This window comes from Orbicella franksi, chromosome 1 (assembly GCF_964199315.1).
Source record: "Orbicella franksi chromosome 1, jaOrbFran1.1, whole genome shotgun sequence".
Taxonomy (NCBI): Eukaryota; Metazoa; Cnidaria; class Anthozoa; order Scleractinia; family Merulinidae; genus Orbicella; species Orbicella franksi.
In genome coordinates, this window is record NC_138145.1 from 21,629,855 (window position 1) to 21,657,555 (window position 27,701).

At 39.5% G+C, this 27,701-nt stretch overlaps 1 protein-coding gene across 3 annotated transcripts; it reads right to left on the reverse strand.

The window, feature by feature from the left end:
* LOC145497065 (uncharacterized) lies at positions 1-27,301 on the reverse strand. 3 transcript variants are annotated; one of them, XM_081476871.1, is made up of 23 exons: positions 26,334-27,301; positions 21,516-21,621; positions 20,762-20,943; positions 19,956-20,136; positions 19,259-19,395; positions 18,649-18,831; positions 17,900-17,972; positions 17,793-17,826; positions 17,202-17,274; positions 16,986-17,070; positions 16,288-16,339; positions 14,445-14,585; positions 13,359-13,533; positions 12,829-12,945; positions 12,342-12,431; positions 11,473-11,698; positions 9,501-9,530; positions 7,349-9,408; positions 5,435-6,376; positions 3,352-3,543; positions 2,105-2,275; positions 1,583-1,741; positions 1-1,246 (listed from the first exon to the last, which is right to left on the reverse strand). In XM_081476871.1, exons 1-23 carry the CDS (start codon positions 26,517-26,519, stop codon positions 1,043-1,045), a joined length of 5,799 nt encoding a protein of 1,932 aa, XP_081332997.1. In that variant the 5' UTR covers positions 26,520-27,301; the 3' UTR covers positions 1-1,042. The 3 variants fall into 3 exon arrangements, with proteins under 3 accessions (XP_081332997.1, XP_081332988.1, XP_081333004.1); XM_081476862.1 differs by having other exon boundaries at positions 11,416-11,698; XM_081476878.1 differs by lacking the exon at positions 5,435-6,376 and having other exon boundaries at positions 11,416-11,698.
* Positions 27,302-27,701: the final 400 nt, after the last annotated feature.

Below are 27,701 nucleotides of genomic sequence, written 5' to 3' on the forward strand. Positions count from 1 at the left end.
TAAAGAATGGCTGAGTTTATTTGCGATATGTGAAAGTGAACTACGCGAGAGAATCGTACATTTACACAACGACCGGATTTGCTTGTTTCACATACTGTGTGATTGAAGTTCCGTTTTAAGGACCTAATATTGTTTATACAAATGATTATAAATTTCTCAATTTATTATGGACTCGTGCTGACATAATATGTTAAATTTCAGGACGAAACTGCATCGACCAATTGTACAGCTTAATTGTGGACTGACTGAGTGATTGATTGGATCGGAAGACAACTTGATACATTGAATGGGTTTCATAATAAGTGTAAACTGTACAAAAATTGAAACTTTGACAACAATTCTGTTGAGATTCTTAGTTTCCATAAGGCAGTAGCGATCAAATATAGCTGCGCTTTATATCCTTTTTTAAGTTCATAAAAGTATTACGAAGCGGCTTCAGCGGCCGTTATTTGACACAAACACTATAGAAGTTATGAAAAAACGCTCTCTCATTTTTGGCTTATGTAGTGCTATAGGATTAATATGGATTTAAACTGAGGAATTTAAGACATTACAAAAATAGTTTCATCTACGTATCAAAATCAGTCGGTTTAAAGCCTTGTTGATCAGTTCAATTGAGGAATGCTTACTAATCCAAAGTGCTGGGTCTTTGTGGAATAGATGGTATTTGCAATAATATTTTCAAAAAATTCTACCGTTCGTGCAAAAGACAAAAAACGTCTAATTGATGTAAATATTTGTCCTGTAAGGTTCCTCTTGCACATAGTGAACGGAATGGGAATCGTCCAATAAATTGTCCAAATTTTGTTAGTACAAAACGCGACTGACGTCACACCAGGGACCCAGGCAAAGATCACAACCTAACTAACAGCGACAAGAACAGAATGCCAGCAGCTCTTCGTGGAAGATCACCACAGCATATACTTGCCCACGAGTTCTAACCAGACACTCTCTATAACTCAGGTACTAACATAAGCTCCGGGCAGTTTAAAGGTGACTCTTTGTACAGCTCTGTTCTCTTCTTTTCGATGCATATTTACCTTTAAGCAATGGCATTAGCTCCACAAAGTTTAGAAATAACCCTTTGTAGAGCTCTCTTTTGTTCTGTTAGTTGCCTATTTGCCTTTTCCGCTCTTTTCTCGTTGGCCTCCGTTTGTTGAAGAGCTTTTGTAAGCTTGGCATTTTCTATGTACAGTTCTTGGACGAGGTTGCTCGAACGCGTTGCACTAACTTCTGAATGTTGAAGCTGAAGGACAACAAGAAAAAAAAAAAAAGCATTACTCGTGTATAGAAAGTTAAAGTGGTGAGGAAGCCCCGAGAATTCAGCACCAAAAGATCTCCTACTTCTGAAACAGAGACTAAGATCAAAAGAGAAGAAATGACTTAAATCTGCAGGCAGAATGAGCTTGCCCATGGTCCAAAGAAAACAAACCTCAATCAAGCATTCTTGTGTAAAGTAAACTCGCAATGGGACTACTCCCAAATATGGTATAGACTTCACACGGGAGTAGAGGATAAGAAAACGGTGACCAATGACTGAACGAAGAGGCAAACCATGTTTGGCAAACCATGTGATAATCACCTGTTTACTGAGCCGTGCCACGTGCTCATCTAATGCTTCTCGAGTTTGTGCTAATTTGGTTTCTATCTCGAGTTTCTCTTTTTCCAGTTGTCGTATCCTTCCTTCCCACAAATTGCTCGCACTTTCTAGCTCTCGCAGTCTACGAGTCTTTTCTTCGAGCTGGAAAAACAAAGCATACTCTTAGATTTTGTGGTTGGTGTACCACAGAGCTAAGGCAGCATGAACAACAACTTCTACTGTGCTGTAGGTTCCAGACTATTTATTTACTACTACCTTGATTATGTAAAACTTTCTGCAGCTCAAGTTTGGAAAAATGGCTTCCCGCCTTCTACTTATGCAATGTATTTCCGGTTTCATGTTATTCCTCCAAGGAAATTACTGCTTTTTTTTCACAAATTTGCCAAAAATTCAGCGGTCGTTCAAAGCTAGTTCCCGCTAGTTAGTTAGTCTTTCTGTTCTCGCGCTGATGTGCTGTATGCAATGAAACACCAAAAGTTTAGAAAAGCAAAGAATTTAAAGAACCTTTTTGCTGAGTGCCATAACCTCCACTTTCGCCTCGTTGAAAACTTTTTCCCTGAGCGCCTGATCCCGTTCGCTCGCCATATTGGCTCGATGAAGCTGTTCTTTCAACTCGCCTACTTCACGTTGATGGCGCGATTTCATGGTTGTCATCTCGGTATTCGCAAGTGTTGCCTGCAGGATGAAAAATTCAATTCAGAAGATCGCCCTTAGAACTGAAATTTGTAACGACGAAAAACAATCACATACAAAACAAACGACTTACCGTAATCACAGGACACACCTTACCACATGTCATATAACATTTCACGGGACATCACGCACATGCAACAACAATCACGTAACGCAAGCTGAAACAAGATCTAGCAACATATACGTACAAACAAACTAAGTGGTGCACAGTACTAACTACAACGAACAAAGAAATCAGAAGTGAAGCAGCTCTCGTAAGCTTGTAATTCTCTTCATTGTTAGCAGCTGTTATTGTTTTAGGGCTAGGGCATTGTTTTTGTTGTTTGTTCTATTGCTCTCCCAAAAGGTAGTAAGCCATTCATGTGAGACCTTACGAGAGCTGCAATATCACCCAAAGAAATACGAGAGCCACACAACAAAACAAATGTACTAGTCACAAAAATACGCTTACTCCTTGGTGAAGTTGTCCCTAACCTTAAAAGGGTTAAGTCAGGCAAACTAAGGCGACTTGTTTCCTTCCCTATTCTTACAACTTTAGCTTTCTCTTATCGTCTCTTCTTTCAACTTGTTCTTCACTCAGGATTTACAACTACATACATATATTTCCGCCTCTATATCGGTGTAACCCTTGCTTATTTCCTCGATTTCGTCTGATTTCAGGTTGTACATCACAGAATTAGCAAAACAAACCGAGGCACATACAATCCCTCTATATAATGCTGCGAAGAGTCTTAAGATTCACCGCAATTCCTGGTACTTTTAAAGTGTAGTTAGGGGAATGAGATCTCCCCCACCACTATGCATCTTTTCAACCTCAATTCCAGGGCCCCAACCCTCGCTTATAGGACCTGGGATCGACAATGGCAATCCTTCCTTTTGTAAAAGTTCTCATGTCTAGATCTCGTCGCAACAGTTTTTCACGTTGCCAAACAAACCTTCTCTTTAAAAACGGTCTTAGAATGAGGATATCAATTATTCAGTATAAACCCCGGTACACCTTCCTCTCTGTCCACCGTTTCATAGAGACCAAGGAATTGAAACCCCCTGGCAAAACATACCTTCTGCTTTTCAGTCTCCAATTCTCTCTTGTGGGTCGACTGTGCATTAGCGAGTCTCTCTTTAAGCACATACACCTCTTCCTGAAGGTTGTTCGCTTTAGCGTTCTTTTCTTTCAGAACTTTTTCCAAAACCTGTTTCTTTCCTTGGATATCTTCCAGCTTCTTTTCCATTGTGATGAGATCATTTTTGGCCTGCAGAAAAACGTGAAGTATCGGGAATACTGTGAATTAGGGTCAAGAAGGGCATGAAAACATGAACAGTCGAATCTCCCTTAGGGACAGCGACTAAGTGTTCCTTTATGGAGGTGTCCCTTACTGAAGGTCACAAAATGTGCTGATCACGTGTGTGCTGATCACCTTTATGGAAGTTGCTCTTGCTCGAGGTAAAAACATTCCTCCACACAACTTGGAGTCTGCTCTCATGCGTACGGGCTGAAGCTGTCCCTAAGAGGCTCGACTGAAAGTGTTATCTCTTAGATACAATAAATACACCGATTAATAAGCTACAAAAGGACAACATTGAACGCAAGCTCGATTACATTGATAAGCGTTTCAAACCAATGCCCGCATGAGATAGTAATTACCATGTAATGCAATGCATAGGATAGTAAAGAAATAAGATTAACCACAAGAATAAACATTTACAGTTGGTTTGAGGCTATGTGAACATGTCGTCATGTCTAAGTACATTGGTTTAAGTTCTACAATCGAAACCGCCATAACGCTGACTAACAAGGCGACTTTTCACACTCTGCAACATAAAGCAATGAGGGGCTATAGAAGATGACCGCTATAAGTTTGTACTGTAATTAAGTAGTTACATAACTCTCTTACAAAGTTTACAGATATATCAGTTTATTTAAATTTAAATTGCATGGGTCACCTACAGTGGTTACAATTGACACTGGTAACGTTTACAAAGCCTACATTTAGGAGTACATCACTTATAAGTAAAGGACAGTCAACTAGAGAACAATGCTTTTGATAGTGTAGTTATAGAAAGTGTTTAAGACGATATACGATAATATACAACTCATTGCGCACGGAACCCCACCCCCCTGAAAAACAGAAACAACAAAATTTAACATTTAAAAGTTTCAATGTTGTCAAGATTTAACTTTCGTATCAAAACTTTTAATACTTGCCGTAAGACAAATTCGCAAACCAGATTATTTAAAGGTTGATTACTGCTGTTGTTATTGAATAATGCGATTTACAATTCTTACGAAACAAAAATCTTAGTTACAAGAGTACCTTAGCAGTTTATTTTTCTCAAAGTCTGAACTTAAAACATCATTAATTTAAACCTGGCGTCATGTCACGCTAGATTGTTTCATGCCTTTACAAAATAGCTATTCTCTTTTTCATTAAATCTGCTAACGTTCTTAAATTGTCGCTTTTTAACACTCCGTGCAAGTTATGTAGTAAATAGTTTCCGAGTCTTGCAAAGTTTATCTTATCTTACATTGTTATTATTTACAAGTTGTCGTTTAGGGTATTAATTGAGGGCAGAAACGAAGGTGTTACGTTTAATCTCAGGTGTACCAGGTTCCAGTCCACAATTTGGCAAAACTTGGCTTTTCATTGGTCGGTTACAAGAAGCCGTCCGCGGAAATTTATTCCGTATCATGTGCAGTCACACATTAGTAACCTCAAGTGCAGTCACACATTAGTAAGTCACTCACTGTCACACATTAGCAACGTCAAGTGCAGTCACACACGAGTAATTCACGCACTATCACACATAAGTAACGTCAAGCGCAGTCACACATTAGTAATCAAAAGTCCTTGTAGCTGGTGATAGAAAAGAATGCGTGAGAGAGTTGGAACACAAAGAAAACAAGTGACAAAGCATTGAGTTATAAGGCAGTGAGTGCTTACTAAGTTAGCAGCTATCAAGCAATAAACTATTGTTAGAAGAGAAGCAGTGCTTTCAACGTGAAACCAGCGTAAGCGTAAGTAGCGAATATCTGGCCAGGATTTTGTGCATATTAGCAGAGTGGGGCATTAATTTAGCTGCATTTTGCTAAAAACAATTTCAATGCTACAAAAGAACAAAATAAAGACCAACAGTTGACGAGACCTGCTCTGCCTCAAACTCCTTCTGTCTGATGTTTTCCATGTTGGCAAGCTTTTGAGTCAGCTGTGTTACTTGTTTCTCTAGTTGGCCTGTTTCGTTCCCGCGCTGCTCGAATCTTCCCTCGAGGGCCTGGTACGCACTTTCCCGCACGGCAAGCATGCGCTCTAGTTCCTTCACCCTGATGTCATCCTTGTCTGCGATCTTTTGAGTCAGCTGTCTCACCTTCTGTTCCAACTCGAAATTGTGATTGTTGCGCTGGTTCAGCCTTTGTTCCAAATCCTTGTTTTCAGTCTCCCAGAGTGAGACGCGCGTTTGCAGTTCTTGGAGTCGAACTGTTTCTGCATCTGCCAGCTGATTGACCAGCTGAGAGATCCTGTCCTCAAGCTTGGTCTTCTGTTTGTTGAACTCATTGACCTTCTTCTCCAGCGCCTGGTTTTCACTTTCTTTGACAGTTAATAACGCATCAAGCTCTTTCGTCTTGACCATGGATTTTCTCAAATCGCTCTGGAGCTCCGCCACTTCGTTTTCTAGCTCAGAATTGTTTTCCAATAGGTTCTTGTTCAATTCCTGGTTTTCACGATCGCGAGTGCGTAACATGTCCTCTATTTCCTGACTTTTGTTCTTGATATCTTTAAGCTCGGCCTCGGTTGAAGCCAAACCATTCAGCTGCGAGTCTCTCTCCTTTAATTTCTCCTGTAGCTGTTCTTTTTCTGAAATGCTTAAATTTAAACTGACTTCCAGTTCTTGAACTCTCAGTTTGGTCTCTTGAAGCTCGGCCTCCATGCTCCCGAAAGTTTCTCTCAGCTTCTCGTTTTCCGAACTGTGCTCGCGAACCTTCGCTTCTAAATCATCGACTTCGGAGGCTCGAAGATTTAAAAGCACGTCCATCTCGTCGACCTTAAGTTTAAGTTCCTTGACTTCACTTCCCATTCCTTCACTCTTCACCTTTGATAATAAAGCGCCAATACCTTACTTAGATGTCATAAACAAAAACTAACAAATCCACAGCTCAGGGAATAGATAACAAAAATACTGGAAACAAGAATAACAATATGTGTAGAAATACCAAATCCAGAAGGCGGATAGTTTTTTTCCTGTAGAATAAAGAGTAGTCCACAAAAAACATTCCAACACTAATATACATGCCTACAACAAAATAAGAGAACCAGAGCTTTTAATCAGAGGATTTAAAAATACTATTTGTATGGAAATAACTTTTATTGTTTTAACTTTGATACCTACTCATTCCGCATCAAAACTTTAAGCTTGAACTGTACTCATGTACGTCGACTGTGAAATCACAGCAACAATGGACGCACAAATTTAGTGCTCAAGTCAGTTACATTTTATTTACTGATGGACACCGACTGGCAAATGAGAATTAACAGAATGATCGAAAGAATACTACCTTCATACATACAAAACAAATTCTCCCAATCTGGTTCTACAGGAACTGTATAGAGCCAACAAGGACAATTTGAATGTTGATATCATGGCTTAAAAACATTTCCTTTTGGTGCTGCAAATGTTATTGCCCAGGCCCAGGTCAAACGTCGAACTTCACATGAAACACCTAACTGAGCGAAATAAGTTCATGATTAGTTCGACTCAACTGAGTTCGTCCAACTGAATTTAAATCGATCAACACTGCGGCTCGTGGTTCCACAGCCACTTTGACAATGTTATGACGCAATTTATCATCAATAAGAGGACAGACGCATAAAAAACTGACGTCAATTTGTTAATTCGAATTAAGTTCGACGTTTAACCCAACGGTCGAGCTTTACCCGTTTGGATCGACTCAAATTGCAAGTTAGTTCGTCTCGTGAAGTTCGACGTTTGACCTGGGCCTTAGTCTATCTTTGTTTGAGTGCTGTAAGTAAGAATAAATAACAAAATTATTTTACAAATACTTACCTTCTCGGCCTCCAGTAGTTCTCCTTCTCTTTCCAAAGCTTCCTTTTCCATGGCTGCCTTCTCCCTTTGTAGTTCATCCAGGTGGACTTTCTGTTCTGTGATTTCTTTAATGCTGTTTTCCAGAATGAGCCCCTTCTCTTTCTCCAGCGAGTCTACCTTGGTTTCAAGCTCGACCAGTTTCTCGCGAGTTAGTTTCAGTTCCATGACTTCTTTGTCGCTGCGGGTTAAAGTTTTGAGCTCGAGCGTTTGAACTTTAGCTTCAAGCTCTCGCTTCTGCTCCTTGAGGAAATTAATCTCATCTTGCAGATGTTTAACAGTTTGCTCGAGCAGACCGGTTTCGGTTTTCAGTTTTGTGGCGTACTCTTTCTCTAACTGCGACCGGAGTGCAATCTTTTCCTGTACATATTCTTCTTCTAGCTCTTGCTTTTCTCGCATGTAATTTTTCTGAAGGTCCTTGATTTTTCTCTGGTAGCTCTCTTCAAGCTCGCTTCTCTCGCGAGAATAGCTTTCCCGTACTTCCTGCAAACCTACTGTCCCGCTCTTCTCAAATGCTTCCTTTTCACGCAAGTAACTTTCCTCTAGCTGCGCCTTTTGCTTGGAAAAGCTCTCTTCTAAATCTGCCTTGTGTTTCGCTAGCAAGCACAAGAAATCGTTTTTGAGCTGCCCTTTCAGCCCAGCCTCTCCATCGGTGAACGCCTGTTGCAGCTCGGTGATTTGATCTTTATATCGTGTTTCAAGTTCAGCCTTTTCTCGAGCACCGTTCTGTAAAAGTTTCGCTTTTTCTTCTGTGTAATGTTCTTCAAGTTCCGCTTTCCACTTTTGAAAAGCCAATTCACTATGCGTCGAATTTTCGTGAAAGCCTTCCTCGATTTTAACTCGTTCCTCGTCGAATTGTTTCTCCAAAGTCGCTTTTTCCTTCAGGAAACCGTTTTTCAATTCGGCCTCTCTCATCGCCATTGTATGATTGTGATCATTTTCAAGATTCTCCTTCAAGTCGACCTTCTCTCGGGCAAACCTCTGTTCAAGCTCATTCCTCTCTCGGGTAAACGATTCTCGTAACTCCGCCTTTTCTCGGGCAAATTTCTGCTCAAGTTCCGCTTTTTGCTCGACAAAACTTTGCTTCAGGCTTCCCACTTCCTTGGCATGAGCCTGTTTCAGGTCCCATGTTTCGTTAGAGAATTCTTCCTCCATTTTGGATTTCTCTTTCTTAAACTTATTCTCCAGCGTACTTATTTGCTGCTGGTGCGCGCTCTCGAGTTCCGATTTTAAAATTGTCCAATCGTATTCGCTCTTCTCCATTGCCGCTGCCTTGGTGCTGTTCTGTAGTTCCCACTCGGCCTTCTCTATCCTAAACTGTTGTTCAAGTTCTGCTTTCTCGTTCATCAACTTTAGCTCCACTTCGGTCTTTTCCGTCTCTATGGCTTGAAGTTTCTCCACCAGCCGTTTCTCCTCCATTTCCATTTTGTTCTTCTCGTTCTCCAGCTCTCCTTTAAACAACCTCTCGAGCATTTCTTTCTCGCCTCTATGCTCCTCCGCCATCTCAGTTTTCTCACTTTCGTACTCAGATATAAGCAGCTCTCTTTCCTGTCTAAAACCACTCTCTAGTTCATCCTTAAGGTTCTCCTGCTCGCTCTTCAGCGAACGTTCCATATCCTTCATCTTATCCTGATACTCTTTCTCCACCTGTTCTTTCTCTAAGTTGAAGTTTTTCTGTAGTCCTTCCATCTCACCAGTAAACTGTGCAGTAAGGTTCGCCAGCTCGGTATCATATCTTTTCCTCGTTTCTTGGCTGTCAGAGTTAAGGGAACCCGTCAGACTTTCAATGTCGTTCTTGAGTTCTTGGATGGTGGCCTCTTTGGCCTTCAGTTGTGCTTCCTGTTCTCTCACCTGCTCACCAAGCTGTTGGACTTTCCCTTGGAACTCCGTTAAGGAGACTTTCTGGTCGGACAGGAGTTTTTCTTGCTCGCTAAGCGAAGATTCTTGTTCTTCGACTCTGGCTTTGTGGTTCATGATCTGCTCTTCCTTTTCCTTCAGTTCGCTCTCAAGCTTCTCGATAACTTCTGAAGCAGAAAGAAAACGTGCCACCGATTACGAACCATAAAAAAGACATGTCTATAAAAGCACGAGCTATAATGTTTGCCAAAGAACTTACTGCGTTTTTCTTCCAGTTCTGGGGAGTCGTCTGTGGAAAGAAAGAGAATAAAGTGATCGTTAAACAAGATATTCACGAGGGCTTCCACTCATTAACGCCACACCATACACAAATGCGCAAACTTTTCGTGCAGTTCATCTTATTTCTAGTCATTTCTTTCATTGCTGTAGTGCAGTAGATCCGCACTTCCTCTCTGAACCCCTGATCAAAACGGAGAACGAAGAAACTTCAATCCCGTGTAGAATACAGCGGGAAGGGAGCAAAATGTAATCTTCATACACCAGTGATATGTGCTAAGCCAGTACGTTTAGAAAGAGAACACAAGGAAAGCAGAAAATACGTCTCATCGAGCCACGTCAAAAAAAATTAATTAACGAATAGAAACAAGAGTTCAGAGCCTTAATCTCAAGAAAATAAATGAGTTTCGCAAGTACGTGGCGAAATAGGCGATGAAAGAAAAGGAAAAAAAGCTAAAGCAAGCTAAAATGGAAAAGGTAAAGGAACTCTGAGTTGCAGTTGAGACAGGACCAAATGAATGCTTGACAAAAGAGCACAAAAACAACAGAACAGCAACAAGAGACAGGGGAAAAACCTTCTGTTCTCGCAACGATAATTTGTTCATCGCTTTCCACAGACCACGGAAGAGGAGGAGCATCGTCATCAGTAAACTGACCTGTTGCAGTGAGAAAACGGAAACAAAGAAACAAGATGAAGACAAGAACAGAAAAGGCAAAGAGGAACGACACATAAGTACCAAAGGAGCGCAGACAACAAGAATCCACGTGGCAATGGCACGCCCTTTCTTCAGACAAGAATCAAAGCTAAAATTCGCCAAACCGAGCTAAAAGTTTTCAAGTTTGTCTAAAGTGCAATTTATCAGTGTTGCTTGCATTGTTAGACATCCTTGCTTCCTAATGAGATTCTGTAATTCGCTCTAAAAAATCAAAGTAAAATTGTTAGGTTTTCTCTGATTATGCTAAATATTTTAGTTTCTCGAGATGACGTTCAGTGTCCTGTAGGTCATAAAGACCTGCGACCTCTCTAGTGAGGCGAGCAGAATACAGTCACATCAGATAAGGAAGGGATAGAATCAGCGTAGAATTGAAAACTTGAAGACAAGTTTACAGTTTGAAGTGGTTCAGGAGAGACTTCGAATTACACATGCAAACTTGGATTCATTTAGCAGTCGAATTCACGCTATGAGTCAAAGAATTGAAGTCAAAGGTTGCCAGAAGTACAGAAATAATACCAGCAGACGAGTCCATAAGCCTTCGTAAGGTGACTGATGTGCATGGAGGTGTCGTCGTGGTACAGGGTGCGTGCGTTTAGTCAGTCAACATATCATTAGTAAGACACAAATGTTATTATTACACTGGTTAGCGGTGTTGCCATCCAATAAACCTGGGTAGTTTATCAGTGATGGTGCGGATGGCAGGTCAAACAATTCAGCACGTAAGTTGATTCAACAGCGTCAAACGCAAAGCGCGCAAAATAAAAAATAAAAAAAACGCGAGGTGCAGCTGTTGCACGTAAAATGACATCTTATATTAGTAATTTTTACTTCTCATTCAAGCTAAAAAAAAAGCTGACATCCACAAGTTAAACTACACAGAGAAAATGGTTGTTTTCATTCGCTCAAGTAAGAGGAGAACATTAAGATGTGAAAATCACTATCACGTCGCACATAAAAAACGTGGAAAGAAACAGATGACAAATAACACTTTGTTCAAGTAGCAAGCTTGAAGATGGCCTCTGCTTTACACACTTCCATCACCCAAACACACAAACATCCCCAATACACTGCTTTTTAACTACCGTCACACAAAGAAAACCCAAGAAAACTGGAACACCGAACTGACTACAGGGCACATTAGATAACGACAATTTGCGCGCGCATCAATCAAGTGCTGCTTACCCGCGTCCTCATTTGACCCGCCATCACCGCTGACTCGCACAGAAGGAACACGCGTACCGTCTGGCTGGTCAGCGGTATCTGACTCATCGGATGACGTCACACCCTCCTTATTCCGCTTAATGACCGTGGGCTTGGTGTAATCGGAGAGTACCGAGCCGTGCCGATGCACCTTCTGGCTGTCTTGTCGTTTCCTATGACTGGGTCGTCGTTTGACCGAGCTGTTGACCTGTTGAGTCAGAGCCTCGCACTGGAGACGCAGTTCGTCGTTTTCGTCTCGAAGTTCCTAAAAGGGAAGAAACGGAATTTAACAAACTTGACGCTAAGATCGACAAAAACGGCTGCCAAGGGTTTGGCAACCTGACCGCAAATCGTCTACAGCAAGATTTAGAAGGACAACAACGACTGTAGCAACGCGAAACAAAGGTATCCCTTAAATTTTATGTCCGATCGTTCCAACTATTTTACCGATGTGTGCTCTTGTTTCTACTGAAGTGAATGATCGACAAGCGTCTCACCGGAGCAGAAGTCACCATTTTCCTTTTAGGCTATGTTCACACTTGGTGCCGAGTACGGATTCCCGCTGGGCACTAATGTGAACACACCGTTTTTTCCAAGTGTTCGTGACCGTGCCCGGTTACATGGTCTCGATCTTGTACTCAGGCACTAACTGATACTTGAGTACTTAGAGAACCCAGTGTCTGAACGCAACACAATTTTGTGCAGGTGCCCACGAATTAGTGCTAGGGCACCCAGTGTGTACATAGCCTTAGTCTCAGTGGTCGAAGTGTCCCTAAATTTCTGGCAAATCCCTCTTGGAGTTTCCAGTCCTCGTTACACAATAATAACAGAGAGCGAGCGCCGAAAGCCCCTGCACTGACGTCATACACTCAGGTTACGTTGCTTGGCAACTCTGCCTTAGTACTCACTCGGTTTATTCGCTCCATTTCCCTGACGGTTTTGCTGTTTTTCTGATTCTGCTGTTGTTTCAGCAGCTGCTGCTTCTCGACTTCAGCCAGCTGTGAGAAAGAGAAAATCAAATGTTAGCAACTTGATGAATTCATGTGACGGAGAACGTTTAGCTCATACTTTTCAACTTTGTCATTCGTGATCAATTACAATCTTCCCAATATGAACCTTACTTTTTCCTTTTTCAGTTTATCGTTACCAATTTGATATTTCCTACCTTAGTAAACTACTGTTTCGAGGGTTTCTTTAGTTCAGTTCTGACCTCTCAGTCACGCAATGCGACGCTCTTGGGAGTGGGTCCCTCTCCCGAGAGAGTAACATTGCGTTGGAGAGAGGGGGCAAGAACTGGACTAGGATTTCTTTTGATTTGAAGATAATTTTGTACATTCCAAATAATAAACTACTATCAAAAATAATACAACTAAACAAGTCATCAAAACCCCTTACCCTGCTTGACAGATCTGACATGGATTCCAATTCTTTCTCCAGTCTCTCTCGGACGTTTTCCGATTCGACGAGTTTCTCCTGAGATTCTGATAGCGCTTTCTCGAGCCGTAAGATTTCCTAATAAAAGAAGAACTGAGTTTAAATTCGAATGCAAATAAAATGTACATGTATACTCCGTTTGGAACTTCTTCAAAGTGAGACAAAGAGTGCGTAGCTTTTGAGATCTTGCAATTTCATTAAATACATCAGCTTTTTGTTTTTATCTTTTTATTATCTTTTTCTTTGTGTTCTCTTCTCTTTGACTATGCATGTTGCAACCAAGGTAAAGCACATTAACTTTTTCTATCTACTCAACTCGTTTAGTTTTCTTACAATCAAAGCACTTTCTTTGCCTAATTAAATCAATTGTTTTTGTGCTGATTTTTCTTTTATTGTAAATCTGGCAAAAAAAAAAAAAATGGTTGGTTGTTGTTGTTGTTGTTTTGATTCGCGTGAGGGAAAACAGAGAACAAGCAAGCAAGCAGACCCACCTCTTCGGCTTCAGCCAGTTTGGTTCTTAGACGCTGTTCTTCGGTCTTAGTGCTGTGAAGTGATTCTTCTAGCACGGATCTTTGTTGATTAGCGTTCTGTAAAATTTTGTCTCGTTCTTCTACCAGTGTTTGCTGCAAGTTCTGCATCTTTTCCGTGTAGAGATTTTCTTGATCCCTGGGGGGAAAAAAGTACAACGAAAGCCTCGTGAGGTACATGTACAGTAAATTCCCTGGGATAATACCTCCCTGGGATAATATCCTCGTTAAGAGTTTCCCTCTTTTGTCAAGCAGGTACGTTACTTGAATAGACCTTTCCAGCATTTCGACAAACAATGGCAAATGTATAAAAATGTCCACCCCACCTCGCTCTGGAGCTACTCTTCGAACGCACTGAAGTGGAATGCGGGAAAGGTCTATAGGGCAAATCTTGAATTAGAAGATCTTGTGTAGATGAACAGTAGCAACAAATTCTTAGAACTCATACTTAACGAAATGTATCACAATCAGTTAGGAGATTTGATATTGAGATCTATGTCATGGCCAAAGGCTGCTCACTGCCTGGCGAGAACGAAGCTAAGTTTCTACATTTATTTTTTAGAATGACACTGTCGACTGCTAGCCTATCTTACTGCACACAGCTGAGTGTTCTTGTTAGAAAAATGTTCCAGGTTGTCTTATTTACATAAAATAAATTAAATTACTTCTATAAGAATTCCCACGCTAGCAGGTGGCAAAAAGAAATTTATCTCCACGAGAATTCATTGACATTCATACAGGTGTTAATCTCACGATCGACTGATTCTGATAAACCTTTAAATTTCCAAGAACAATAATTAAACGTCTAGATTCTCTTCAAAATATCAATACAGGTGAGGAATATCAGACAGGTGAGGAGACAAAGAGAATCATCCACAGCAAAAGAGACGATATTGTCTTGATGAACTGCTGAAGTCTCTAAACTAACATTACAAGAACAATATGGGGTCCAATATGAAGATTAAGTATGAAGATCGTGCATAAGACGGCACTGTCGATTGGCGTGAAGAGGACACGAGAATTTGCACACGGACTCTTCCAAACTCTCACCTCATTTTCGTCTCGTGTAGTTTTTCTAATTTCTGTGCAGTATCCTCGCTCTCGACAATAAGCATCTCCTTCTCTTCCGTGAATTTAGACAGATTCTCCTTGAGAGCATCTCGTTCGGCGACTACTGACTCTACCTGAGACCTGAGACGAAAAATTTTCAAGATTAACAACGCCATATACAAACAAGCGACTCTACAATAAACATTATGGGCGACCCAGAAAGAGGGAGATTAAGTATATTAATAATTTACAAGTCGACGTGTAAAACAAAAAAAGAAGCGCTAATTGCGAGTGTTTCTATTACTTCAGACAAAACAATGAAAGGAAAACACTTTGCCCGTTACTGCGAGTACAACACTAGTTTCGCCGAAATACTTTTGTCAAATATCCTCGCTACAAAATGTCTTCTTTCAAACTGGCATTGAGGCGTAACCAAACGCAATCCGATCGCCATTCTGACTGGGGCATAGAAATTGGAGATTCAAGAGGTAATTATCGGATGAAATACCTAAATTAAAAACGTCAATTGCACAAAACACGCACAACAATGGAGAAATAATTAGTGAAATCTTGTCAGAGAATCGAGCTTGATTGCTCAATCGGATAACACTTGTTCTCCACAACCTGAGGTACATCACGGAATAAACTTATTGTTACTTTTGAAAGTAAGATTATTTTAGTATCATCCTTTTAGACGAGGTAAAATGTAAATGCACAAACGTCTAACAATCAAGTTGTCAGAAAAAAGATTAACTAATAAAATTACAGCTACCTTGAAAGACGTGACATAAAATCGGAGAGCCCTTTGTTTTTGTCTTTGTCCGATGAAAAGGATTCTGATTCGGCGTCATACCGCAAAGACGATTCTTTGCCTTCGATTTGTCGTATTTCTAATTGCGACCTCGCCATTCGAGAGATAAATTTCTCAGCCTCTACGGCCCGAGCATCACCGTTAAGAACTAACTATATCTGCTAACTACGCGTGGGAAGGTGCAGAACTGAAATATTGAGCACAAAATAAAATGTCTTAGCCGGAAAGTGGAGGTTGGACAGTGTTTCCAATTGAGATCACTTGGCTTGTCAAATAGCTACACCCTAGAAAGTCCCGCCAAAAGTGGGAGGAAACGAACGTTTCTGCCAATCAAGGCACAGGAAAGTGACAAGGCACCGCGCCCGCGCGCGTGCGACATGTAAACAAACAAGTACTGGTTCAAAAAACAGAAATGACACCATGATACGCCCGAAAATAAAATGGGTTACTCCTTCCGCCTTATTACTGACGTCTTCACCTCACTTATCAAATTTCAATACGTGAAGGAAACAAAGAGTTACTAATACAAACAAATTTCAGCGTAAAATTTTGCAAAAATCCTTTTTGTTAGAAAACACGACACAAAACAATCGCGGTAAGCAATTGTCAGAATGAAAGGGCGACAAGTACAAAATAGAAGCAAGTGTCAAATCTCGAGTCACATCATGAGCTGATATCACACGGAATGATACAAGAACATGAAGCTGCCCTAAAGTGAGCAGCAGGTTACAACTGTTTCAAGCGTAGACGAAATTTCAAGGTTCGGCCAGCACTCTTGTTTGGCTGCTTAGGGTTGTCGAGATTTGCCAGAGTTCTAAAACTGAGAACTGAACAGGAATTTCCATTCGACCAACGTTGTCAAGCGCAAGCCCAGACCAAAACGAGAGTAACTTCGATGAACTGAGACGCAGAATTTCGGTAAGAGAATAAGTCATGCACTTCTTTCATTTGCACACAGCTTATATCATAGAGATTGAGTTTTTGAACTTAAACTGTTGAGTTATTCAGCGGTAATCTTTTTATTACACTTACTTTAGATGGATAACTTCGTGTTTGTAGATATTCACAACCGCTTTTGGTAGACCTACAACGACAATAAAGCAAAATGTTGTCTTAAGTTACATGTAGCACTGTACGAATTAGAAGTAGAACACGAGGCTGCATTAAGTGACTCTGTGTGTTGTTTTGTATCTGTGATTGTCTTTCTATCCATCCCTTGGGATCATTACCAATAGTGTTCTTTGCAGGTTTTTAATAGTCTGATCATAACTCAGCGTGTGAGAAAAGTCAAGTTCGATATCCGAAAGCTAGGTGTTTTCTTTCCAGATTAGCTGACTGAAACCTTACTAGACTATCGCTGGGTTACTAGTGGATCTCAGTTTTGATCAGCTTAGACTGAGGAAACTCCGAAACGATGTTTTTGCCAACCCCAACCTTTGCACTCTCTCATTAGCTTCATACACTGTACAACTAGCGGATCAGTGGTGCAGCTCTAAACTCGTTATTTACACTAGTATCATAGCACTTCAAGACGCTTAAGAGATTTTACATGTACACGTATGTTAAAAGGGAGAGCTGGAGAAAGGGGGGAGGGTAGGAAGAAGAGGAGGGGAGGAGGGGAAGACAAGGAGGGGAGGGGAGGGGCTTTATTTGAACAGCAAAGATGACTCCCCCAATGTCACGTTCATGTAATAAAAAACCCTCTTTCATCTAAGCGTTATTTAACTTACCATCACTCTGCTCCTCCACAACAGATTCCAGTAAGTTGGTTAATTGATGAAGACTCACTTTACCTTCCACGTCCATCTCTAGGTCCTGTAAAGAGGAAATTCAAAGTAAGAATTATTGACAAGGTCACCATGCATGTACCTGTTCTCTGTACATTGTGCGGCAGTAGGCGGATTGCAACTTAAAGGGATCGAACATTCATTCAATCAACACAATACCTCTAGAAGCGGAATGGCCTCGTTTAATCCCTGGGCCAGCCAGGTCTCTTTAATATCTTCTTTTTTAGTAAAACTAAATAAAAAAAACAACAACAACAAGACAAAAAAAAAAGACAATGCAACATATTAGATTGAACATTTTGTTTCTTCACAAAAATAATTTTTGTTTATCAACTTGAATTCCTTATAAGGTGAAATGTTCAATATGTAGCAAGTGTGGGACAAACGAAGTCTGGGACTGGATTAGCAGGTCTGCTATTTTCTTTGTTTTATCAGAATGTCATTAGCAATGGCGATTTGCAAATGCCACTTTGAAACAAAGAGAAAAAAAGACTACATTCCAATCCAGGACATCCCTGATACTGCAAAGGCTCTCTAACCACTGAGCTACAGAATTAAAATTCTTATAAAGAAGTTTGAAGTTTTAGCTTCATCTTTGGAGTAGGTGGCTGGCCTTATTGGCTACTTCCTCAAGACCTATTACATGCACTTTTCTGTAGAAACTTTGGATAAGACATAATCCCGATAAACAAATTAACATCTAAGTTACAATAGAGAAGTGTCTCATGTATGCTTAATTTCAGGACTCACCCTGTATTTTCTGGATCTAGAAGTGTAAAAAGATCTGCAAGAGACAATACAAAGACAAATCAGTTAATTTAGTTACATTGGTGGTAATTATTTTGTACGTTGCTTACCAAATGTTGAACTGCTTCCACCCGTTCTTGATAGGAAAAAAGAGTCGTCTTGGTTGAGTGATCTTCTCTGACCCTGTAAAGAACAGATGTCAACTACATTACAAAAAATTACAATTTCATGTACATTACCTCCTCTACAACTGCATATGTACATGTGGCTGGCAAAAAAGCCACAGGAATCTGGCTTTGCTACATCATTAATACACCTAAAAGTACCCTCAGGGTCCAAGACATTCTCTTGATTCTGGTGCTTTTCCCTTCAAAGCTGAATATTCAAATTAATATTTTCCATAATGATAGATGCAAATGCAGCCATAACACTACTGGATAAAAGACCTGAAAAAATATTTTTTCAGGCTATGAACAGGATTCAAACCCACGACCTTTGCAATACTGGTGCAATGCTCTCCCAACTGAGCTATCAAAGCCACATGAGAACGGTTGTGTGTGGGTTGGCCCTTTATGTTCAGTGGACGTAATACTTGGCTCAAGTATGTAAATCCCATAGTAATATTTTCCACATTTTGGGTTTCCCCCCATCTCTTTCTGAGTTGAGGAAGCAATATTATTATAGTCTCTTCTGAAAGCATGAAATCAGAAAAGAAAGACCTTGCACTGTGACACATAAAGTTACCAACTCAGAAACAAGGGAGATAAATTGAACACAAGAGAAGAGACATAACTCTTCAGGCACAGCTGTAAATCCTGAAGACATGACTAATTACTATTATTTGTTAACAGACCCTTACTTTGGAAGTGAAGTTTGCTGGTGGTGCCTGATTGTAAGGTGTGGACTGCTGCTGCTGCTCCCACTCAGGCTCTATGTCAGATTGTTGAAAGTCCTTAGCCGCAAACAGACCATGAAGAAACTCATTAAAGCTCACATGACCATCACCATCTTCATCCAGCTCCTCAAACAGGAGAGCCAGCTCCTGAAATAATTAAAAATATTTAAACAACCACATATTAAATATGTTCTTATACAAGTAAGAAAAAAAGTTCAACCAAATTTTTATTTCCAAGTATTACAGTTCCAAATATAGTCACACAAGTGGAGGGTTTGGGGAGCAGGCTTTTTGCCAAACCAGCCTCCATCTATTGGCCAATAAGGAACCACATTTCAGAGATACAGGAACATGCAAGCATTTTGTGATAGCAATTCTCAGGGGTGGATCTAGGGGGAGGATGCAGGGGGTGTACACCCCACCCCCCTGAGATGAAGCCTTCTTCTTCACATTCTCTTTTAAAATTTGTTTACCTTGCCAGTCAGTTACACCATTCCTTAGTGGTGCACTCCTCCTAAGAAAAATCCTAGATCTGTCCTTGAAGCTTAGATTTTTGAATATTTATTTTACAAACCTGTTCATTCATGGAGTCCATGCCGATGTGATCGCACACCACTGACAGTTCATGTTTGTCCAGAAAACCAGTCGCACCAACATTTACTTCATTCCAGATTGCTTGCAACTGATCTTCTTCACTGGGTGACTCATACCCTGACAATGAAACAAAAAAAAAAATGTAATTTTCATCTTCTGTCTATTACCGGTAGAACTCTCCTTTTTGACAAAACCATGCTTATCAAACACTACACAATCAAGGATGTTGTCACAGTAAAAAGTAAAAGGTCAAGTCACTTCCAATTCTTGGGAACAGAGTGAATTCCATCATGATGCTCCTTGGTCAATATGACTTGAAGTAAGTGGATGCTCTGGCACAGCACTCATCAGAGAGCAGTTAGAGATACCCACAACAAATAAATTCTTTCGAGGACCAAGTTTTGAAAATTGCCAACATTATGCCTAGCAATTCCAACAAAATGCCCACCAGGGCTTAAAAGAATTGAATTCTATCTTGTCCTTTAGACAAGCAACTGTCAAAGACGTCTTAGCCCTTTCCTTCATTTAGTCAGTACATCTAGTACATCTAGTACAAAACTTCTCTCACATGACCAAACGGCACTTTTTTCAAGCCCTGTTACCTGAATCTCTAGAGGGTGCTAGGTATTATTGAAAGCACAGGTCAAGACCGAGCTCCACAAAGTTTAGAAGCACACCTGAATTAACTCCATTGGGATGAGGAGATGCACTCGATGGTCCTCCTCCATCCAATCCATCTGAGTCATTCACAATCACAGAGTCTTCACGTGACTTCCTTTGCTTGGAGTTGTGACGACGTATACTGTTCCTCAGGCTACTCTTTCTGCTTGATAGTCTTCTCTTTAACTTAGGCTTTTCCTGGAAAACAAATTAAGATCACAGTTCGAATTAATACACTTTTATTAGTATGCTTTAGAGCTTTGAAGCTGAAATTTGAGAGCTTCAAGTATGAAAATACAAAGGCCGTCAAATTCTATGTGATGCACTTAAAAGAAAACACAAACAAACAATTAACATGTTTCTCCAGAAACGTTTGACATCTTTTTAGTTGGTAAATATTTCTAACTGTCCATCCTGCTGGTACATGTAAATCGAGTATAAAGTTTAATGCTGAAGTCGCCCTCATCTAATCTGAGGTAGTATCATGTGGATATAGATCCAATTCATTTTGCACACCAAAGCTTTAAAATTCACTGCCTTTTCAAATTACTAGTAAATCTAGTCCTTCAGTACAGTAGGTATCTTAAAAAAGTTTTTTAGTGAAGATTTATGTAACATATATCGTGGACTTACTGTTTTTAACTGATAATTTAAGTTTATCTGAGGGTGGGTTCCATTAGGATGATCCCGTCAAAACCAATGTCCAAGATCACTCAGATCATGGTACATTAAAGGAACTTTTGATGTTCCATGATTCAAGTAATCTTTGACCTATGGTCCCGATCCAGATCATCCCAAAGGAAAGCACCCTGAGTGTTCTCACCTCTCGTGTAGGGGCCTCGTGGTGATCTACTTCTGACGTGAGATGAGAGTCACTCAGACGGCTCTCCGGCCGACTTTCAATCATGCTCTCATCATCAGCAGAGTACAGATCTTCTGAGTAAGATGCATCGGGTCGTGACCATCTTCCATAACGCTTCTCATTTACCACTAGCTTGGGTGGTTCTGAAAATAAACAATGAATTGTCAATTTGATTTACATGTGCAGTGTACAAAACACTTTTGAGTTCACTCAAAGTGGTTTTTCAGGCTCAACTAACTTCAGACAGTAGAGTACAAATCATGCTCTTGTAAAAACCAAAAATAAATAACGTGGAAACAAGTACATGTGATAAATGTACAACTACATGTAACATGCAGTGAAAAGAGTGCAAATTTCTTGTGATGCCACTGAGTTAGATTTTTTTTCAGCTAATTTACTTACCTGATGGAGACATATAAGGGCAAGTACTTATAATTATTTAGACCAGTTGGATAATAAAATTAATCTCTTATTAGAAAGGTAAGTGCGTTGTGTGGCTGTTTGCACTTGTCATTTGTATTTGACTTGCCCTGCAGGAGATCAACTCATAAACAAACATGTACAGTATACTGTATACTTTACTGCTACAAAAGAAGGTACTGTTTGCATACAGTAATAACTGGCTGAGACAAAATGCATGTACATATGTACATGCATGGCTGTCTTTTGCATGACAAAAAATTAATTAAACTGGCAATAAAGTTAGATTCAACACCTGCAGTAGAATCAGATGGTTGCTCTTCATCCTCACTAGAGGATAATTGTTCAATTGCTTGAGACAGCACAGCTACAAATCCTTCTTTGAAGTCATCAAATGTCACCTACACATCAAATTCATACAAAATCAATTACAATTCATTGAATGTGCATTGCTAACAGAGACCATCCTACAGTACTGGACACCACACATTATAAATTGTGCAGTTGCTACGCTATAAGTTCTTGTCAGACTGGCATACCAAAACACTACATGTACATAAACCTAGCCAGGGCAGATATATACATACAGTACACTGTTCAAAAGTACACAAAGTCAGGTCAGTTGGGAAATAAAATAAGTCAAAGCCTTTTTTTTAGCACCACTCTTGCCCATTTGAGTTCCTCCTGAACTGACTATCTACCCCTGGGTTTCCATGGTACACTTCTACTGTCACACACAAGATAGCCATCTCTTTGGCCTCTGCATATTGGAGATTTGGATGCTCGTAAAGCTTCTGTCAGTATTTCATTGTCTTGTTGCCACATGTTATACAAATTTAGTTGCCACTGTACATCACATCCCCTACTTGCATCTTAATCAGGTGTCATGATAAAAGTAACAGAGTGAACTTCAATATTTTTCCAGTCATGCAGAATTACCTGCTTAAGACAATATGCTGCACTACATGTTGTGGAACCTCCATAGGTTATTTGATTCATGGTCTTCATGTCACTCAACTATTAGCAATTTTGAAGAAAGTACATGCATATTGTACAATGTAGATAGTGAACTCTGGTCAAGCTTAATAAAGCAGGCAGTGAATTTGCCCATTCACCGGATCTTAGACTCTCAAACAGATCAGGAAATATAATAATACTGATAAATGCACTTCAAGTTCAGCTTAAAACAGGAAACAAAAATTAACTAAGCCAATGCACTATGAAGACACTAGAACCACTTAGAGGCTATGGTGTATATAGGACTGCTACTTGTAGATATATGATTGTGTATTTTTTCCAAATTTACTTTCACAACATAAAATACTGTTCAAAGAATGAAATCAACTTGTCACAAAGATGTTGGAAAGTCCATGAAATTCAAAGGCAAGCACTAACAATTCTGTAAATTTATGTACATGCACCATTTATTTTAGTCTTGGATTGATATCGGCACTCTGCTACTTACATTGAGTTTTCTGCCATTAACAGTGACCTCCTTAGCAAGGTAATCACATACTAGCTCTTTCATAATGAGAGCAGAACAGTGAAGGGAGCAGACTGGATTTAGTTTACAAAAAGCCAACCAAAAGGCTTCCACAACAAAGGAATGAGTTTAAAACCTTACAAAAAACAGGAAAAAAACAGAGCACAGAAATGATGTCAGAGAACAGGTGCTTTAACCTCATATAATATTCATCACAAACTGAATCTTTGAAACTATATCGCATAAATGTTAAGCAACACACAAAAAGAACAATGCAGCTATGATGCTTTTGTAAGGTCATTTCAACTGTCAAAGTTCCCAAACACTCCTCTGTGATTTTGAATCTACGTCTGAAACATTTCTCTGCACCACTACATTTCAATGTAAACACCAACTTAGCATGTCCCACCACAAGCCGTTCACAAACAGCACACTCAAGTCACCTGTTGCACTTCACAAAAGCTTTCAAACCTCAGTCCCCTTAATAATTCTACCACCAGCTTTATTAACAGTCACTTTGAATTCTCTATCTTATATCAAACTTTGGTAAACATTTTTGTTCATCAGTCTAAAGGTTAAAGCTCTTCGTAATGAAATAATAAGACCAAAAAGACAATTTTATTTCTGCTTTTTTCCGATAATTTTTCAAATAACTTGAGAGAAGCTGTAATCATTTTTCTTTCCAATGAAACAGGTGCATGCAGTAATTTACAAGCAATAAGTAAACAAAAGCTTGTGGAATCTTGATATAATTCTTAAGGCTGAGAAGGATTGAGCTCAAACACCATCTTTTACAACATCACTAACACATACTTATTCAGCTGAATTTACAGCTTAAACATCTTTCATGTTACACATACTCATGTGTGTACAACCTTGTACAAAGTGGTTCAGATAATTATGTGTGCATATTCAAACAGTTAATCAACTGTAAAAATGTACTAGCTTTTGTGAATCTCTCAGCTTGGCAAGGCATCTGATGTGTGTAATGTAAAGAGGTAAAGCTGTACAATATTGTCCCTGTTGATCACTGCATGTTGAGAATTCAAAAGCAACTCTTAGCTTGCACAATAACTACACGAGTGTAGTACAGGTACTAACCCAAAGTTACACATAATAATGTGCAGGCAAAGACATCTGGTGAATACCATTGTTTTATGAAGTTCGCAGACACCTACAGTTTAAATGTAATTAAAATAAAACTATTCAAATCAATTTTCTTATGTCTAGTTGCTCCTCTTTAAAAGTATGGTTTCATGTAATCTATTGCTATGCTTGCCATGGAATCCAGTAGGACTAATGCATTAGATGCCGACCAATATACTGTAAAACTGGAATTACAGTGATATTAGGTGCATTTTGTCCACAAGATTTTCAGTTCTAATAGCCCTCACAGAATGACAGTAATAAAAAGATGTTTTCTCTTAAAGTGTACACTGTAGCCTATATTACAGTATAACATTTAGCTATAATTATATGCAAAATTTGCAGACAAGTTTTAGATGAGTATAATGTATGTAACCAATCTTATCATATGGCTAGCTCCACAAGTGAGCAAGTTGAACCAAATCCTGCACTGTGGACAGCTACCCCAGCAAGCGTTGCCCACTGTATATGTATCCTAAAATAAAACAGTGTCCTGTATGCCATAATAACGATAAAATAACATCCTTTACTGACAAAGTTTATTCAGTCAAGATCCCTGGATATAAAATGGCCTTGATCTTTTTTGTGTACATGTATGTTTATCAACCTAGATTGCATCTTGGTACAAAAACTAGTTAAACAGATGTTGGCCAATATCCAGGCATCTTCAACTACTGCTTGGTCAATAAACCATATGCTAACTATATTACTGGAATCAGTAAGCTGGCTTTCTGAGTGAAAAATTTTATTACTAACTGGACAAACAACAATGCAGAATGCCTTCAGGTTTTGTCTTTCTAGTCCATCATCCTGTCCACGACATGCATTATCAACATTTTTATCTGTAATCAACTCAGGTTCTATTATTAAATAACTGGATATGAACAGCCATGGTTACAGGAATTACACTGTGCAGAGAATGTATTTCCTGACATTTACATCCGTGCTTTTAAAATACATAAGCAAGTAAAAACTAATGATATAATGTCCTGATGTTTCAGTAAGTTCAAAGGAAGTAAGGCCTGTGGATTTACATAAATGAAGTTAAGTTACACAAAGACTTTAGCGCTGAACAAATCCGTTTGTACATTCCGACGTGGTCTTAATTGTTTGATGTGCAGCATTTCATTAATTTACAGTCAATTGTTCCTACATTTTTTCAACACTTTGAAACAACTTAAGTCTTGGTCTAACATAACTTCATTTATATAAATCTACAGGTCTTACTCTTTTGAACTAGCTTTCATTTATTCATTCCTTGATAATGGTGTCACAAGGTCGCTGAAACACCAGGACATTATATAGTTAGTTCTTACATGCTTATGTACATCTATACTTAAAAATGCCTAACAGCTCAGTGTGTATCATCAAACAACCTTCATTAATGCTCCAGTTGTATATTTTGCATGTGTATATGTTGATCCAGCCATAAAACAAGACTTAGGTTACGTGCCAATTAAAGGTTAGATAAAGAATTCCAAAGGCTCAGGCTAATCCTTGAAAATATTGCTTTCAGAATTAATGCATTGTAACTCTTTGCAAAGTTAAGAAGTTTATAATCAGCTTCCCTTGCAGATCTCATGCAAAAGTGAATAAAATAATCTCCTTGCATACACATGAAGTTGATTTCACATGTTCCTGTGCAAAGTTTGGTGAACTTTTAGAACAAGCAGATAATAGAAAAGTGAGTAAATTGTCACTACACTGTTTGATCAGTGAGGAATTTGTTACTTCAAACAAACTCACAACAAGGGGTATGCATAATAAATAATATCACATAATTCAGGATGTAATTACATTTATGTAGATGTATCAAGCTACAAAACCATCTGGAAACAGATTGGCCACCAGAAAAAGATTAATGAACAGTGCTTGCTGATTGGAAAAAATATACATGTAGGCATCTTCTCAAAATAAGAGAGAGGTTAGCAATTGTTTTTCATGCCCTGGTGATTATACTGATCACATAAGCCCCTGGCAATAACTCTTACAAGAAACACTTTGGGTGTCAGTAGCAATAACTTAAAGAAAACTTTGTGTTAACCCAGTTAGCGTGCTAACCTGCAATACCAGTCACATGTCAATAACAAATGAACTAACGGAATCACTGAACGCCAGAAATCTGAAATCGACAATGAAATTTACATCTTGTATATGAAGCAATTTGATTCTCGAACGATGATTCCGCAAGTAAACAAACCGATTGTTCACGACCCGCGAAACATTTCCACTTACATTGTAATAAACAAAACGATCTACAAGTGAATGATACTGCCGAATACTAAACTCACGGGCAGAAACATAAACAAGATTGATACAATTGTCACTAGGAGCGTAAACTAAGAGCAATGCTCCAATGACAGGATATATAAGGAGTATTGAATTAAGATAAGCTTCGAAAACATGGCCTCGCAGACGCCAGTAATATCTGTTGCCACGGCATCGAAGCTTATCGGTGAACACGCGTGAAATTCTTCTACGTACCTGCCCTTCAGCCTCTTCGCTCCCCAATAACTGCTGTAGCAGTTGTGGAACTTGGTCATCGAGCTGTAGTTTTTTGCATAACTCGACAAGCTCGCTCCTGTTGAGGAAACCCTTTCCAGAGTGGTCACAACTGTCGAATACTTCATGAAGCTGTGCCACGTAAACATCCTGCTCGTCTTCATCCATTTTACAGGTTTTATCAATACACTACCTTGTTGAAATCCCAGCCCAGGATACCGGAGCCATGTTGAGAAGAAAACAGTGTACGTTTAATTTCTATTTCTTGGATGATTACGCCACGCCAAATTAAAAACTTTCGAAGCTTCCACGCCAAGCGAAGGCCTTGTGGTTCTTTATATTCAGGTCTGACACAACCGTTCAGCTGAAAGAAGCGACGTCATGGCCATAATTCCATACGCCAGTTGCCGGGCTTTCTTGTCCTTTCTATACAAATACAACGGTGTTTTATCACTTAAAACTGAATCCTCTCGTTTGCTTCTTGAGCACCAAACAACCGGAATTCGGGTAAAATTATCGCTCGTAGCGTAGTAACGCGGGAATTCCAGGCTCGATTTTCTCAAGCAGTTTACACTGCGGAGAGTGCACAGGAATTCAAATCACGAAGAAACGGTTAACACAATGTCAGCAAGAGTAAACCTATGAAATTTAAAGTTGCCCTGGAACACTGTAAGCCAACAGGTAAGACAAGAAGCATACATATACAAACTCTTCGAGTCCGGTTTCAAACACAGCCAAAAATAGAATTTTGAGTTTACCACGTGAACACAAAGGAATCTTCAATCTGATTGGATGAAAGACAATGGTTCTCACTTTCCACTCAAGACCAGTTGAATCTTTTATTGATGTTTGTTGACTTCAAGATTGGCGTCTTCTATTCGACATATTTCAAATTTTTAGCCACTTTGTGGTTAAATTTTCGCATTTAATATGGCTTTAGATACTTTTTCGTTACGTTAATAAACTTTGCTGCCATGTTTCACACTTTATTCAGATTTTCAAATAATTTTTGACCGTTTTCTTTTTTCTGGTAGCCTAAAATTGCGTTATCTTTAATTTCTAAAGTAACATTTGGGCGCCATTTTGGGTCCGCGACAAGCAGGTTAGAGAAGCCTTCATTTGTTCGAAAATACAAGGGGTCTGGGTCTGTCAGTTGGCTCTCAAAACTTACATTAGTAGCCACCCCCTCCCCTCCCTCAAGCAATTGTTATATCTTCATGCACCCCCTGATTATAAATTCAATCGCTTTCGCGGCTTTTGCGCAACATCACAGGATCGATATTTGGCATTTCATTGTAAGCCAGGGTGGGTCTTTCAGTTCTCTCGTTTTTTTTTATCATTAGTTGGTTA